The following is a 17,471-nucleotide window of genomic DNA, read 5'->3' on the forward strand; positions in this document are numbered from 1 at the left end:
TTTCCAAACTCCTCACCGCACAGATCCATGTCTGTTCTCCTTCCCTCATGCCTCAGAGGACGAGGCAGCCTTTCCAATCCTACCCGAGCCAGTAAATTCACTCCTTTTTAAAATTTTTGTAATCATTTAATTATTTCACTTTACACAACACAGAAGTACATAACAATCTAAAACTCCCTCCACCCAACTGTCCCAGACCCCACCCCAGTTTATATCCCCAGCACCCCATCCTCCTCCTTACCAGGCCCTGACCCTGAGCTTACCCTCCTTATGTAATACCTTGTTTGCTAAATGTCTTTCCAGACCTTTTTCTATGCTTTTTCAAACATCAATCTATAATGTAAGGCACACATAAATCTGTAACATACATATCATACACATGCAGAGTTGAGAACTTTGGGGGGTTTTGTTTCACAAAAAACCAGCTGTCAATTTTATTTCATTGAATAGTATAGTGGACATGCTTCCAATCCAGTATGCAGGGTCTATCTCCATTTACACATTGTATTTTCAAGCTTTCTTCAGCTGTCTCCCTCCCCATGGTTCAAGTTTCTCCCATATTCCAAAGAACCCTCTCTCTCAGCCCTGTATCCTACCCCACTCCTTTCTTTCACAGCCAGAAGTGAAGAGCTCCCCCATACTTCCTTGTTTCCTATTTACTCCCCAGTCCTTGTGGTTTGGCTTCTGTTCTTCCCCAGCCCAGATCTGCTCAAAGATCAATAGTGAATACCAGACCCAATGAGCACTTTTTACCTCCTATCTTAGGGCTTTCCCTGCAGCCCCGAGCACTGCAGAGTATGATCTCCTTGTTGCTCTCCCCCCTACCCCCCATTCTGACTACTCCCAAGGACCTCCTTGCCTCCATGGTTCCCGAACAGTGGCAGTTGTGCTCTCCAGTGGATGTGTGGCAATATCTGGAGACATTTTTGGCTGTCACAGCTAGGGGGTAGAGTGAGGCACCTAAGGGGTAGAGGCCAGGGGTTCTGCCAAACATCCTACAGTGTACTGGACAGCCTCCTACAACAAAGAATTATTCACTCTCAGGTGTCAAGAGTGCCCTAGAAAAATATAAACGAAATATATAAAAATATATAACCCTTAGCCCCATTTTCCCATTCATGCCCTACCCCAGAGATATTTCTGAAAATGCAGGTTAGGGATCTTGCCCCAAACTGTAATGGTTGTCCACTCCTGCCCCAATAGGGGACAGCACAGAGTCACAGCCAGCTGCTGTAGAGATGTCCCAGGGCCATGACAGCTTCAGGATCTAGGTCAGTAGAGTCCCTGGGTAATATCCAGGGTTCCTCTGGTTGTCTTACTATGGTCCAGGTGAAACACCTCACCATCTTTCCATCTGTGGGCTAAACCTTATGTTTAGTCTCCATCAACAACACTCACAGTCATGAGAAAGGAGACACAGACCATCTTTTCCCCTCCCCCTTTCCCAGTTTACCCTCTCCCTCTGGAAATTGATTTCCCTTTGGGATATGTTTTATTTCACATTCATGAATTCACTGAGGCCTTTGTAGCCAGAGTCCCCCTCCCGCTATTATTCTGGTGGTGGGCTGGGACAGAGAATCCCTCAGGATGGCACCACACTTTGGTCCGTGGTCTAAACCAGTAAACCCTCTGGGCACTAGCAGTTGCTGACTCACCTCTTTGGCAGTGGCAGGAGTTTCCAGTTCTGCCACTGAGATTGGGGAGTGTTCTATTGTGGAGCTAGACAGTCATAGCAGTCCTTGTCCGCAACTGGTGCTGGTGTCCCATTTGCAGACCTAAAGGATTTTCTTAGGGGTGGCGAATCTCTGCTGTGTTGTAAGGCCAGGTTAACTACAGGCCTGTTTGGATCGTTTCTCACACTATAACTTGATCAGAACATGAGCAAGCTTGCTGTCCAGTTCATTCCTGGAGACTCTTGGGATACAGGAATCCTCACTACCCATAACCCTCTGATACTCCTCCCCAGCCAAGTTCTGACATTTTCTTTGACAGTCTGTGGTTTGTAACTGCTCTTCTGGTGTCAGTTTCTGACGTGGAAATAACCTGCTTGCCCAGAACAGGAACTCGCTCAAGTTAGCTTAAAGAAATGGGGATCTGTATAGATTGGATTTTCACAATTGCACAATTGCAGAGTGGAAAAGTAATCATGTCACCACTTTCTCCACCTCTGGGGTTGCAGAATCAACTCCTGTGCTGCTTCTCTGTGCTTGTCTGATCCCTGGGACCGCATTCTGGCATCCTCTAAAAGACACTTGGCTTCTATAAAGCACACAGTTCTGCTCCCTGACAACCAGGACCAGGGCTTGGCTGTGGCCTTGGCCCCAACTCCAAATAACCCACTGTTTTCTTACCCAACACCACCCTGACTATGGAATCTGCCTCTCAGTTCAGATTCTCTAGTGTGAGAACCTGTTTGGTTCAGGATAGGTCTGGTGTCCCCTCCTGCTCCAATCATATACAGCCTAGGTGGGAACAGGGGTGTGTTGCCGTATACATGGCTGCTCAGGCCCACCAGATACTAGGGTTGGGGAGGGAGACATATACTAAGAAGCTACGGTGCTTCTGGGGTGTGGAATGCTAGTGCTCTGGAACACAAAGGGGGTCATCAAAATAAGTCTCTCCTTGTCAATCTATACCATCTCCAGTTCCTACCCGCCTCCCTTCCACTCCCTTAGCCCCATTTTCCCATTCATGCCCTACCCCCACTCTACCCAGTTCCCTCCCTTACCCTCCCACTTTGAAAATTGATTTCCCATTGGTTTATGTTTTTGTTATATTTCACATTTCTAAATTTACTGAGGGCTTTGCAGCCAGATTCCCCTCCCACAGCGGAAGCAAATTTCCCTCCGTGAAAAATTCACAGCTTTACACCAAGGGCAGTCCCAATCCCCAGGCCTTCGAAATATGGGAGGTCTTCTCTGCTGATGGGGTTCGGAGTCTCTCCTGTCTCTTTGGGATTCTTGAGGGTCTGTTCCCTGGGACCCCACATCAGAACACAAGCTAACATCAGAGGGCTTCCTGTTGGGAGATGTCGGAGATGGAGCTCCTGCTGTGCATGTTGCTTCTGGTGGGGATGGTGTGGGCACAGGTGGGAAGGGGGATGAGGGGCATGAGTAGGAGTATGTGAATGAGGCAGGGAGCTGGATAGGAAGGGGTGATGGTGAGACTATGGACCCAGGCTTGAGGGTCCCAGAGAAATAAAACATGGTGATTTCCACTGACCTGAGATCTCCCTCCCTCTGGCTACCAGTGGTGTAGTTTTTCTGCTCCACGGCTCCGACCAGGTGCAGGAGGCCTCTGCCCAGCTCCTTTGTGGCTTCAGCCCCTAATGCATACTTCTGTCTTCTTTTTCCTTTTCCTGTGGCACCAGCAGGAGCAGCTTGGGACTCTACCTCCTTGCGTGTTTCTTCTGTCCCAGCCCCACTGGCAGTGGCCGGGCCTGGCCCCTCTGAGGCCTGGCCCTGCTCCCTGGTAGACCCCAGCTGTTGGAGAGAAGAGGGCAGGGTCGAGACCCAGTCTGAGCAGGGAGAGGGCAGGGCGATGGGGTGGGGACCAAGTAGAGATAATCTTACAACCTGGAAGAGCTTCCACTTCAGGAGGTCCCGTTCCTTCTGCATCTCTGCCAGGTTTGCTTGTGTCTGCCGCAGCCGGAATGCTGCCTCCTTGCGCTCCATCTCCTGCCGTGCTGTGTGCTCCTTTAGGTCCGAGGCCAAGGCCTGTGCAGCGGACTTATGCAGTTTGGCAAAATCGTGCAGCCACTGTACCCTGTGCTTGTGTAACTGGCCCTGCCTGCGCGCAAAACGCACACCCAGGGCAAGGCTGCTCCAGGCACAGGCATCTTTGACCTCGCTGGGCACCGCGCTATCCTCTAGGATGTCCCCGAGCTTGTTCTCCACCTCCTCCCAGGACAGGGCTATATTCTCGAGATAGAACTCAGGGCCTTTTGTGTGCCCGGCCATCTTCTCATTGATGAAGGCCACCACATTATTGTGCTGGAACCCACTGCTGGCATCATCCGGTTTCAAGGACATGACTACTGAGCCCCTTAGGGATTTGGCTGTCCCTGTGGGATGAATCAACCAGTTGTCCACTCTGCAGGGGCCATCCCCATCCTTCACGCCTTCCCGCCCCCCTGCCCCCCATCTCCCCCCATGCTCGCTGCCTGCCCCCTGCCCCCCCCACCATCCCCTGCCCCCTCACCCTTGCCCCCTGCTTCCCCCGCCTCCTGCTTCCCTCGCCTCCTGCTTCCCCTCTGGCCCCCCACCTTCCCACCTCCAGCCCTTCCCAGCCCTCCCCCGTGCCCCCTTCCCAACAGGCCACCCCTAGTCTCCTCCTACCTGCTGCCCTGCCCTTTCCTCTCCGGCCTCAGACCCTCTTAAAGGCCCCCTGACTGGCTTGCCCCACCCTAGTACACCTCCCACCAAATCTCACCTCTAAGGTGGGGATGGGGGGGTTGGGGGGTGGGGGGGCAGAGAGGGTGCTGGCTAACCACGCCAACCGACTAAGCCCAAAGTGAGAGCACACGGTTCCCTCCAAAGACTCCAGGGGGAGAAAAGGAAGTCTTGGGGCCAACCCTCGAGGCTTTTACTCTAGGACTGTTCCAGCTTCCGGAGATAGTGGGGGTGGGAGGGAATTTATGAGGAAGGTTCCTCCCAAACTCCAGGACAAAAGAGAACCTGCTACATTGCTGAAAGTCGTTGAAGGTGGGAAACAACAGCAGTGGTTAGAAAAGATTTAGAATCTGAAACATGAAGTACTCATAATTAAGTACAGGAAGTTCCGCCCCTCTCCATAATGGTTTGTCCCATGCCAGGGGGCCCTTGCCTCATAGAGATGGAATGTCCTAGAACTCGAAGCAGCTCCAATCCTTCACTGGCTTTCCGTAACCCTCGGAGGAAGTGGGTGGAGCCTGGGAACAGCTTCGTCACCCATTGGCTCAGCACTGAATATTATAGTCACCCTAAACAATCTTAAATTCTGGCCATTTTACCCCGAAAGCATGTCTCAAATCTGTCCGCCTTCACACGCCCTCAATCCTAATCCAGCTCCCCCTGGTGTATATATCCCCTGGACCACTGCAGCCCTCTGATAACCTAGTCTGTCTCCTGCCTACCCTAACATCAGAGGGATCTGAGCATGTCAGTTTAAACCTCCAATGGCTTTCTGAAGACTACTGGAAAAACCAGACAGACTTAAGATTTAGTCCTACTTTGCCACTTGCTAGATGACCTTCTACTATGTAATTGAATATTAGTTTCTACCTATGGGCCTGCCATGAGGACTGAATGACAAAGTGCATATAAAGTTGATGTAATGTTTTCTATGATTGCATTTTTGTAAAAAATACAAATTCTCTGTGGGTGTGTGTGTTTCTATGCTCTTGAAGTGAGGAGGGGGAGAGTATACACTAGATTTTTAACATTGGTTATCTCTGGGAGGTGGAATTGGAGAGGAGTTTGGAAAAAATTTTTCTTTTTAAAATATATCTTTCTAGGGCGCCTGGGTGGCTCAGTTGGTCAAGCAGCTGCCTTCAGCTCAGGTCATGATCCCGGAGTCCTGGGATGGAGTCCTGCATGGGGCTCCCAGCTCCACGGGGAGTCTGCTGCTTCTTCTGACCTTCTCGCCTCTCATGCTCTCTCACGGACTCTCTCTCTCAAATAAATAAAATCTTAAAATAAAATACATCTTTCTATGATTTCATTTGTTACAAAGAACATTTACTTCTATATGCATGCATGCATTAAAAATCTGGAAAGTCACATACCAAAATGTTAACAGTGGTTATTTTGGGATGGTAAGAATATAGTACTTTAAAAAACTTTGTATTTTTCTCTATTGTAGTAATTATTTATAATAATCATGTGTTTTTTTAAAAAGTTTAAACTATTTTTTATAACTTGTGATCAGTGTAAATAATTTTTAAATATCTATAATGTGAATGTGTCCCTATAATCTCACTGTTCCATAACATAGAAGATAACTAATATTAATAGTTTGAGATATATATAAATATATATAAATAAATATGTATATAAATATATATATATATTTCTCCTTCTAGTCTTTTAATATAGGCCATAGCAAATGCAGTTGACCCTTGAACAACACAGGATTTGAACTGTGTGGATTTTTTAAAAATAAATTCAGTACAGTACTATAAATATATTTTCTCTTCATTATAATTTTAATTAAAAAATGTTCTTTTCTCTAGCTTATTTTATTGTAAGATACAGTAGGTAATACATATAACATACAAATATGTGTTAGTTGATTATTTTATTGTTAAAGCTTCCGGTCAACAGTAGGCTATTAGTTGTTAAGTTTTGGGGAAATCAGAAGTTATAGGCAGATTTTCAACTGTGTGGAGGCCGGAACCCCTAGCCCCCTGAGTTGTTCAAGGGTCAGCTGTAATTGGCAGTTTCTCAAACAAAGAATCCTCTCACTTGTCTTCTGGCCTTTGCCCAGGCTGCTCCATAAGTGGATTGTCCCTGTGCTCCTCCTGTTATCCTTGCTCCCATTCTTTTCATCCACCTGTTCAATCCCTCTTCCCCTTTCACAACAGCACTCAAGTATTTCTTTCTCTTGTATTTCTTGGTCCTCCAGCTCCCACCCCAAGCTGGGCTGAATTGTGCCACCTTTTTGTGTCCCCATGATACCTTGTGCATTCCGCTTGCAGTACTTTTCAAGGCCAGGTCTGGGTCTTAATTATTTTTGTGTTTTCAGCATCTGGCACAGTGGTAAGCACCCAATGACTGAAAGAATTCACTACATTAGTAAGGTACAGATACCTATTTTCTTTCTTCTCTAAAATGTCTTTTTCTCCACACGTACTGATTTTCTGCCACTTCACAGCTTCTTGTGGTAGGGATCTCTCTTCAGTATTTGAAACTAACCAGTATTTGACAGATTTGGAGTTTGTAAAAAAAAAAAAAAACAAACCTTGGAAGATTCAGGAACAAAGCTTCTGTGTGAAGGATTAAAACAGCCAAACTGTATCTTATGGACATTGAGGTAACTGATAGCAGGAGAATTTGTTGCCTGTGTTCGTATCATTTTTGGTCAATTTCTGTTTGCATGGGGAAAGAGCAATGATAATGATAATGATAATGATAATGAAGTCATTCTTCTCTTCTCTGAAGGTTGTACCGATGCCTTATCTCTCCTGCTTCTTGTGGGGTACAGGCAGCTATTCTCAGTACCAGTCAGTGGCTCACTGATCTGGAATTTAGTGAAACCAAATTGGAAGCTTCAGCTTTGAAATTGCTTTGTGAAGGCTTAAAAGATCCAAACTGCAAATCATGGAAGCTCAAGTAAGTTGTAACTATTAGTTTCCTTGCTGCAAGAAAAAAAATTTAAATATGCAACTCAAGATGGATGTTGTGTGATCAAAACACATTTCAAGGAATCATGAAGAGGAAGAATAAAAGTGACAGTCCCTAAAATTGTTCTTATGCAAGAAGTTTAGGATAAGAATTTTCATTGTAAGTGACAATAACAGCAATGGCTATAATAATAACCCACACTTACTGAACAATCACTTTGTGCTAAGCATTGTGCTGACTGCTTTGTATCTATGATTTCCTTTAATTGTACAACAGTTCTGAGAAGTTTCAGATTATTATCTCCATTTTAGCAATGAGGAAATAGGGATCCAAGGTCACAAGACCAAGTAACATGGCAAAGGCACAGTTCAGAACCCTCATGTATCTGACTTCAAAGTCCATGATAATGATTTTAATAAAAAAGTTTATCTTATAAACTTTTTAAAAAAGATTTTATTTATTTATTTGACACAGAGAGAGATGATCACAAGTAGGCAGAGAGGCAGGCAGAGAGAGATAGGGGGAATCAGGTTCCCTGCTGAGCAGAGAGCCCTATGTGGGACTCGATCCCAGGACCCCAAGACCATGACCTGAGCTGAAGGCAGAGGCTTAGCCCACTGAGCCACCCAGGCGCCCTATCTTATAAACTTTTAGATTTTAGTATTAGGGTTCTCCAGAGAAACAGAACAAATAAGATGTATCTGAATATACAGGTGACCCTTGAACCACATAGGGGGTGGGGCACCCCCACCCCCCACAGTTAGAAATCCACTTATAACTTTTTTTAAGATCTTATTTATTTATTTGACAGAAAGAGATCACAAGTAGGCGGCAGAGAGAGAGGAGGAAGCAGGCTCCCTACTGAGCAGAGAGCCTGATGTGGGATCTCAGGGCTCAGGACCCTGAGATCATGACCTGAACTGAAGGCAGAGACTTTAACCCACTGAGTCACCCAGGCGCCCCCACTTATAACTTTGACCCTCCAAAAGCTTAACTGCTAATAGCCTGCTCTTGACTGGAAGCCTTACTAATAACATGAACAGTTGATTGACACATACTCTGTATGTGATATGTTTTATATATGTATTGTTACAAGAAAGTAAGCTGGAGAAAAGATATTACTAAGAAAATCATGAGGAAGGGAAAATACATTTATAGCACTGGAGTATATTTATAAAAAAAAATTGGTGTTTAAGTGAACCCATGAGTTCAAACCTGTGTTCAGGGGCCAACTGTATTGAGATTTATTTTAAGGAATTGGCTTATAAGGATTAGGATGGCTGTCAAGTTCAATATTTGCAAGGTAGGCCAACAGGCTAAGAGACACAGGGAAAAGCTCATATTGCATTTCAAGTTTGAAGGCATTCTGCTGGGAGAATTCTCTCCTCTTCCCCAGGGAGGTCAGTCTGTTTCTATAAAACCTTTCAACTGATTAGGCGAGGCCAACCCAAGTTATGGAGGGTAAATTACTCAAAGTCTACTAATTTAAATGTTATTCTCATCTAAAAAGTACCTTCCCAGATACATCTAGAATAATTTTGACCAAATATCTAGATGTATAACCTAGCCAATGTGACACAATTAACTATCACTAACATATCAATATATATGTGGGTTTATTTATTTTTTTTAAAGTAGCCTTCATACCCAGTGTGGAGCGCAATGCGGGCTTTTAACTCATGACCCTGAGATCAAGACCTGAACTAAGATCAAGAGTCAGACACTTAACCAACTGAGCCAGCCAGGCACCCCTATATGTGGGTTTTTAAAAGCAAAAGCTCTTTAACATTAAAGTTTTCTAAAATCTACTTTGAAACTCCTTTTTTCCCCACCAAAATACCTCTTTTTAAAATTTCTAAATTGAGGAGATATAGACATGTGTACTTATGAGCCTTTGGAAGGCTAAGGTTGGAGCCTGGTTAACTCAAGAGAAAATTGAGGACTCAAAGATTATAGTATATATCATAGAAATTCCTGAAAGGAATGGGAAAAAAAGTTGATGGGTTTCAAGAAATTGTGCTATTTAATATGGAGAAACAAAAATTGAGAAGACAGGAAGGTTGGTAAAAAAAAAACACTCTTCATCCCAAAGAAGGAATATTACATGGTTGATGATGGTGGGCTGGGTCTCTAAGGATGGAAAATTAATAAATAATGGACTTTTAGATCTTTTGACTATAAAGCTTATTAAAGATATTATACCATTTCCCCCATGGGATTTGAAAGAAGCTCTGAGATAGAATTCTAAATTCATGTTGTGTACAATTGTGTAATGAAGTTCCCAACACTGGAATCATTTAAAAATGCCCAATGAGCCCAGGAAAAGGTAGGAGGCCACTGTGGGCTGGAGACCTCAGGAGGTGGCTTTGTGAAGGAGGTGTGTTAAGAGCTGGAACTTGAAGGAAGGCTCAGAGAACAGAAAGCTTAGAGACAGCAGTGGCTGATTTTTCTTCTTTTTCTCTTGGTAGCTTGAGCACATGTTACCTAACAGATGCTAGCTGTATGGGGCTCTCTTCTTTCTTGCATGTGAGTCAGACTTTAAAAGAGCTGTTTGTGTTTGCCAATGCCCTAGGGGACACAGGAGTATAGCCTCTCTGTGAAGGTCTGCAGCATGCAAAGGCTATTCTCCAGAATCTTGTGTAAGTGTCTGATTATCCTTGTTCTCACAGACCTTGGCACTTGAGGTTCAGTCAGATGCTATGGTTAACAGCCACCCTCGTATCCCCATTCCTTCAGACTTTCTGAGTGTTCCCTTTCTGCAGCTAGCTGTGAGTCCCTCACCCAAGTCCTGAGCTCCACCTGGAGCCTGACAAGGCTGCTTCTAATTAATAACAAAATTGAAGATTTGGGACTGAAATTGCTGTGCAAAGGATTAAAACAGCCTGACTGTCAGTTAAAGGATCTGGTGTAAGTATCATGGACTATAGCCACAGGCAGAATTTCCTGATGTTTCAGCAACTCTTAAAATTAAATGAGTATTTTTTGGGCCTGGTGATTGAATCTCCAAGGAAGCAATAAATGAAGAACCAAATAATAAACGTTCCCCACTCCACAATCTCTGCTTGGTCCTGGTCCAAGGGATTTTTTTCAAACACGATACTCTGAGTTTCTACTGTGTTTTTCTAGCAGGCAAACAGAATTCCTAAAGTAACTCAGTGTAGATGAACTGATGCCAGCCTTCTCTGCTTTACTTCCTGGCAGACCGTGGACCTGCCACCTCACTGGAGAGTGTTGTCAGGATCTGTGCAATGCGCTCTACACCAATGAGTACCTAAGAGACCTTGACCTCAGTGATAAGGCCTTAGGGGATGAGGGCATGCAGGTGCGATGTGAAGGGCTGAAAGTCCCCTCCTGCAAACTGCAGACCTTGTGGTAAGTGCACAGCAACTCTTTGTTCCCCGGGCTCTCATTCCCAGCTCTGTATGAAATGGGGGTTCATTGTGGAACTCGGGGTAAATCTGATTTCTTTCTTGAATCCACAATTCTTCATAGGTTAGCACACTGTCATCTCACAGACATGTGCTGTGGAGCCCTTGCCTCTGTCAACAAAATGAGAACGTAACCTTGCTAGACCTAAGTGGAAACCACCTTAAGGATTTTGGAATGCAAATGCTGTGTCATGCACTGATTCAGCCAATATGTAAACTACAGACATTCTAGTAAGTTACTATGGCAAGTGGGAGGGAGGTGGAAGGGAGGGGGTCAAGAAAGACAGGTTGGGTTTGATCATAGCCCATCGAAGCGAGGAAAGAAGAAAGACTGAGGGCAAGCCATGCCTAGGCAAAATATCAGAATAAGTGAAATGAGCAGTAGGCCTCCTTCTTGGACACAGGGACAGGGCTCAAGGCAGAGAACAGGCAGCACTGGACAGCACTGGATCTCACTGCTACGAGAAGCAGCATGGCATAGGAAAAAGAGTACCAGATCTAGATTCTGTTAGGTCTGGCTTAAATACTGGGTTTAGCATTCACTAGCTACATGACCATGCTTACTTAACCTCCCTGAACTTTAGTATCCATGTCTGTAAAATGGAGCTAATACTGGTATCCAACTATCTGGTGTTAACAGGGGGCTTGAATGAAGTGAAACGTTAATTATAAATGTACCAATTACAACCATTGGCACATAGGTGGTACTCCATAAGTGTTAGATTCTTTCCCTTTTACTCTTCTCATACTTGCCAGGGGTCTTAAATATTTACATTTGAGAGTCTTCAAGACTCAAGGAAATGAAGCTGTAATGATGCAGTTATAGGAAGTGGAGGTCTTGACTCTTTCTGGTCAATGTCCATCTGCCAGCTCAGCAGGCTGGCATGACACACAAAGTCACTCTTAATTAGGATACAGCTATGCTGTGTTGGCAGCTAACCAGTGACCAAATGGCCATTCATTTCTGGCGTTCAGAACTGGAACACATAGTGGAAAATAAAGGCCGAGTGCAAAAATTCCACATTTCAAAGCCAATTTGACGGATTGAAGTGTAAATGAAAACAACATAAAGGCCTGATTACAAATCTGGCTGAAAGAGAAGCTGGTTCTCTACTAGCAAAGTGAAGTGTGTTAGTTTCAAAGGCTTGAAAGCACGGTGATTACTGCCCAGAAAGAGAGAATCATTCACGACATGATGAGCCTCAGAGATTTAGGGACCTCCATTCCATGGTGTCTTTCTCAAAAGAGGTGACTGCAGTCTATGTTGTCAACAGGTTGGAATAAGCTTAATGAACAATCCTAATGTTTCTTCAAGTATTGAGTAATTTAATGTGGTAGCACTCCGTAGTGTGTATGCTTCAGCAAAGGTCTTAAGTGGCAGCGACAAGAAATTATTTTGGGATGGGATGCCATTATTTGCTTTCTATTGTAAATTATTACACTGTTTCCTGTATTTCTTGCTCTTTGCCTTTTAACCAATGTGCTTCCATTCTGTTTTTGGGGCATCCTTCAAACCCTTACAATTTGTCAGCCAACAAGTTGGTAACAATGTGCAGTAATGGCTCAGAATACAAAATAAAGGACATACATGCACACACACTCACAGAATAGACACCATTCACTGACCTCAAATCAATTTTGATTTTTAGAGTATATATAAGATAAACAACACTGTAATTAATGGAAATATATACTTACCAAGCAAGGTGAAAGGAAATTATGGATGATTTAATGTTGTGGTGGGATTGAAGGGGGGTATAATTCCAGGAGAGCCTTCTAAAAGGGGGAGTCTCAGCTGTAAATTACAAAGACTGGAGGAAGAAGGTTATTTTCTAAGAGCTGTTTGGGTGTGGGGCTGAATCTTACTCCTCATTGTATTCTCCCCTGACCCATAAAGTTCCTGGCTTAGCTTTGCATATAGTAAATACATATAGAAGACCAGTTAGTAATTTAGAGCATCTGGAGGCAAGGAAAGGGGACAGTTAATGACATGTTCAATAAAGGTTATGTGTCTAGACATTCAGAAGGTCAAGGAACAAAAGAGGCTGTGGCCTTAGAGTGGCAGAGCTCATCTTCATTCATTCCACAGGTACTTGCTAAATATCTGCTATGTGCTAGGCACATGTGCCGGGTGCTAGGAGACAAGAGTGAATAAGACACAAGACATAATCTATGCTCTTCAGGGGCCAGGGGGCTTAGTGGTAGAGACAGGCACATAAACTGAAGAATATAATAGGGTGATCATGTCGTCTTAAGAGAGTCCGGGCAGGAGACAACTCACCCAGTCCAAGAAGGTCAGGGAAAGCTTCTTGGAGGAAGGACTACCTGAGTTAAGTCTCAGGACTATTGCCTGGAGAAATGGGGATAAGGATAAAGAAGGGTAGCCCATGCTCAGGAGATAGCTTGAACAAGGTAGCCAGACAATAAACTGCATGGTTTATGATAAATGATGGGGAAAGGGATGGGAAGGAATTTGCTCTTGGTGGAGCATAAAGTACAAAACAGAACGTGTCAAGAAGTGAGACTGGGGGGTGGGGTAGGCAAGGCCTTATATGCCATCTGTGGTTAGTAAGGCCTGTTAGCAGAGCTCTGAGTGCAAACTCAGTCATTGCTCTCTTTCTCTCACATACTCTAGTAGTAGTCCATTTTGAGGCCTCTCTTCACCTTTTCAAAACTGGTCACTATGATAGAGCCAGTTTTGCCCCCTGCTTCTCTGTTTCTCACTGCCACAGGGGGCTGATGTTAAGAACTGACCCTAACCAGTCCCACAGAAATTTGGTTACTAGACACTGATATGCTGGCTGATCTGGATCCCTGCTAGCCCTGCAGTGCCATCATACTGGGGCTCTGAGATTACAGATCTATTAATCCACATGCAAACATGCAGCCATTGTTCTCTAAAGTATTGCATGTGTCAGGGTGGTTGGGTCTAGAGGAGCTTCTGGAATCAGCTACGGGTGTATATATATAGGAGACCTGCCCTTGCCCCACAAAGGTGTACGTAGGCCCCTGAGTTGAGTCAGGGTCCCCACTTGAGCCTTTTTCTTTCTTCAAGATAATTTTATTTTATGGGCCTGTTGCCTTTCCCAGGCACTGGACCTTGCATCAATGTCCTTGATGCGTGTTCCTAATTCTAAATTTGGAAAGAAAGGGTTGAGAGTAATTGGTCTCTTAACTCCCAGAAGACCTCTGGGCTTCCTAAGCATATTGACTCACCTCTTCCCAACAGTGAGCTTTGCACATCAAGAGGTAAGACAGCTTTTGCTACATCACTCAAAAAAAAATTCTCAGGGCACCTGGGTGGCTCAGTGGGTTAAGCCGCTGCCTTCGGCTCAGGTCATGATCTCAGGGTCCTGGGATCGAGCCCCACATTGGGCTCTCTGCTCAGCGGGGAGCCTGCTTCCCTCTCTCTCTCTCTGCCTGCCTCTCTGCCTACTTGTGATCTCTCTGTCAAATAAATAAATAAAATCTTAAAAAAAATGTTTAAAAAAATTCTCAAGATCTTGTTACACTTCCATGACATTAAATGTCTACTTACCCAATAATTCTATAATTACCAAGTTTACTCATTTTACTTTACTAGATAAAAATTAGCTTCTATGCACTAAAAACTAAAATCTTTATCTCACTACACACTTGAAAGAGCGTGTACCTTCTTTTGTAGTCAATGGGTTTTAACTGTGGAAATACATGTGAAGCTTGAAGTGCCTGTTGGACACTGTGGGAAGTTTTCTAGTAGCTGGGCAGTTGGATATAGGAGCCTGCCCTGGAGATGATAGCTGAAGCCATGACAATGAATGAGATCCTCTAGGGAGAGTGAGAAGAGAAGAACCTCTGAGGAACATCTCTGGGGAATTAGCCTTGGGCAATACCAACTTTTAAGAGGTGGGTATGCAAAGGAAAGCCCATGGAGTAAACCAGGAGAGAAACGGTGTCCTGGAAGCTATGGGAAAAGTGAGTTTCAATGAAGAATTGCTCAACAGTGTCAAATGCAGCAGAGAGGACCAAAAGGATGAGTGCTTGAAACCTATATCCATTGGATTTAGTCATTAGGAGGCCATAGGTGATTCTGTCGAGGGCTGTTTCAGTGGTGTGGTGGGGCTGGAAACCAGACTGCCATGACTTGAAGAGACTGGAGATGAGGAAGGGGAGAAGGAGCAGAGACTAGAAGTTTGTGAAAAGGGGACACCTGGGAGGCTCAGTTGGCTGAACGTCTGTCTTTGGCTTAGGTCATGATCTCAGGGTCCTAGGATCAGGCTCCCTGCTGTGGGAAGTCTGTTCCCCTTGCTTGTGCTCGCTCACTCACTCTCACAGACAAACAAACAAATAAATGAATTTGTGAAAAGGAGGAGAGATGTGGGGCTGTAGCTGGGAGGATTTGTGGAACTGCAGGAAGGAGGGAGTTGTTCTTTTTCCTTCTTGGCTTTGTTGAGGATAAGGAGATTTATAGGCTGAATGAAAGGAGCCAGCAGAGAGGAAGAGGTTACATATACAGGAGCAGGAACTAATGGGCTAATGCAGGAGGGCCTTGGACAAAGGCAGAGTGGGACAAGAGTGAGAGTCCAAGAGGAAGCGAAGCATTTTCTCAAGGAGAGCAGCCAAGGCTGAGGGAGGAGGTAGCTGGCTGAGCGGGTGAAGTAACTGAGTGGTGCTGGGAGCAAGTAGAATGGGAATCTTATCCTCGAGGACAGGAAAACTAGTGAAGGCATCTGTTGGCTTGACTTGACATGAGACTTTTCATTTTTCATAGCATTGACACAGATAATTTACATGAAGAAACATTCAGAAAGATGGAAGCTTTAAAAATGAACAAGCCTGGGACACCTGGGTGGCTCAGTGGGTTAAGCCTCTGCCTTCGGCTCGGGTCATGATCTCAGGGTCCTGGGATCGAGCCCCGCATTGGGCTCTCTGCTTGGCGGGGATCCTGCTTCCCCCTCTCTCTCTGCCTGCCTCTCTGCCTACTTTTGATCTCTCTCTCTGTCAAGTAAATAACTAAAGTCTTTAAAAAAAAAAAAAAGAACAAGCCTGGAATCACCTGGTAGTTTCCAAGGAGAGCCCCTGAATCAGCTGCATATAGACCCCCGCCCCCCAACCTGGCACCATCTTTAACAGTTGTGCAATATTCTTGTTCAAATCCTGTTAACCTTTGCTGAGGACCCTAGTGTGAAGCAAGTGGCAGTGATAGCTATTTGTTACATAGAATCATCCACTAAGTAGGATGTGAAAGGCAGAGCACTTTAGTTCAAATGTCTTCAGCAATAATACATTCATATTTTGTGTTATAAAGTTTACTGTGTTTCCACAGAAATCCTCAAAGGTAGGAAGATGAGGCTCAGAGGGGTTGTGACTAGCTGTAGGTCACACCGCTCATTAGTGAGAGAACTGGGACTGGAATCTAGCCAGGATTTACAATACCCAGACCAGGCAGGGAAACAATAGGAAACAAGATGTGAATGAGTCAACTTGAAGAAACGAGATACTTGAAATGACTAAAGAGCAAGAGGGTACATGAACACATGTTCTGTCTTATGGTGCTGATTTTAAGTAAAACTATAATTCATGAAAGAGAGAGAGAGGAATGAGTCGGGTTGATAGGTAAAGGCTTCCTGGAAGTGCAACTTGATGTGGGCCTTGAGAATGAGCAGAACTGAGACAGGGGAGATAGATTGACTCGAGGCTGTAGGACTGCAGGCAACAGGGCTATGTTTGTGAGCAGCTCACTAAAAGTGCCTAGCGAGAGACAAATGTTGGCAGTAGGGTTCTCTGAGCTGCAGCAGTATCTGTGCCCTAGGCTCCTAAGGGTGCTCTCCAGTTCCCAGGCTCAGCTCCCTTTCTGAACTTTTAATACCTACTCCATGTGTTTGTTCTTGTTCATGGACTCCTATGGCCAACTCCCTCCTCACCCCTGGCAGCATATCACATAGCCTAGCACGACTCCTACAGGACCCCATGCTTCTCTCTCTGCCTAGCTTCCACAGAACACCAGACGAGATGAGTGGAGGGAGGGAATGCCAGGCAAAGAAAACAGCATGAAGTCCACGAAATAGGTGAACGTGGTGTGGGCTGGACAGAAAGGTAGGCTGACTTGATTAAGGTGTAGAGTTGTCTCTGGAAGCTACTTGACTAGCGCTGGGACCCTAAATAAGTCACACAGACTCTTAGAGTTTCTATTTTCTCATCTGCAAAATGGGGGTAAATTGACATTAACCTTGCAGGGCGGTTGTTCCCAACATGGTGCCAACACACACACAGTAGGTACTGGAATGGTGGCTGTTTGTAGGAGGGTATAAATGCAATATAACAGCTGTGTAGTCTTTGAGCTCCCAGATTTTCCTGCTGTGTAGTCAGTGTTAACTGTGCATTTGAACGAAATGTGTGTGCCAGAGATAGTAAAGCTAACAGGAGAAGGGACACGTAGTGAGGAGTTACTGGAAGTGAGAGGTCCAGCTGCTCCATGTCCTCATCCATCATCACGTGTTATTCCTGGCTACCCTGGGAGATGATAACTTTCAGTCAGGAGACCATATCTGGCCTGAGAAGAATGGTCAAGACTTTGTTTAAGTTCTTTCCCTTTAGTTAAGACTTATTTATTGAGAATTATTATGTGCCAGGTGTTGTGCTAAATCTTGGCTTTACAGAGACGAATATGCCTTTTCCTGTGCACATCCCCTGCCATCTTCTCTAACTGCCCTGGTCCCTCTGTCAGTCTAGTAAACAAACA

The 17,471-nt window shown here is 44.8% G+C and overlaps 3 protein-coding genes and 1 long non-coding RNA gene across 4 annotated transcripts in view; 3 read left to right on the forward strand and 1 right to left on the reverse strand.

The window, feature by feature from the left end:
• Nucleotides 1-2,713: 2,713 nt before the first annotated feature.
• On the reverse strand, nt 2,714-4,520 carry TEX13B (testis expressed 13B). Its single transcript, XM_032837155.1, has 3 exons — nt 4,499-4,520; nt 3,576-4,063; nt 2,714-3,482 (listed from the first exon to the last, which is right to left on the reverse strand). Exons 2-3 carry the CDS (start codon nt 4,029-4,031, stop codon nt 2,793-2,795), a joined length of 1,146 nt encoding a protein of 381 aa, XP_032693046.1. The 5' UTR covers nt 4,032-4,063; nt 4,499-4,520; the 3' UTR covers nt 2,714-2,792.
• A 2,394-nt stretch (nt 4,521-6,914) lies between these two features.
• Nucleotides 6,915-9,992, forward strand: LOC116854914. Its single transcript, XR_004380241.1, has 3 exons — nt 6,915-7,011; nt 7,140-7,310; nt 9,791-9,992. It is a non-coding gene; the product is annotated as an uncharacterized LOC116854914 (long non-coding RNA).
• Nucleotides 9,993-10,062: 70 nt separating this feature from the next.
• LOC116854899 (ribonuclease inhibitor-like) lies at nt 10,063-10,895 on the forward strand (the record flags this gene model as incomplete). The annotated part of the gene is made up of 3 exons (XM_032837143.1): nt 10,063-10,229; nt 10,524-10,694; nt 10,815-10,895. Coding segments are annotated over 3 exons (408 nt in total), but the record flags the coding sequence as incomplete, so codon positions are not given.
• Nucleotides 10,896-10,912: 17 nt separating this feature from the next.
• The window catches only part of VSIG1 (V-set and immunoglobulin domain containing 1), a 104,285-nt gene continuing 97,726 nt past the window's right edge, over nt 10,913-17,471 (forward strand). Inside the window, exon 1 of the mRNA XM_032837149.1 lies at nt 10,913-10,981. The gene's annotated coding sequence lies outside the window, so the exon portion shown is untranslated. The remainder of the gene's footprint in view (nt 10,982-17,471) is intronic.

Source organism: Lontra canadensis, unplaced genomic scaffold (assembly GCF_010015895.1).
Source record: "Lontra canadensis isolate GAN:19392208 unplaced genomic scaffold, GSC_riverotter_1.0 scaffold96, whole genome shotgun sequence".
Taxonomy (NCBI): domain Eukaryota; kingdom Metazoa; phylum Chordata; class Mammalia; order Carnivora; family Mustelidae; genus Lontra; species Lontra canadensis.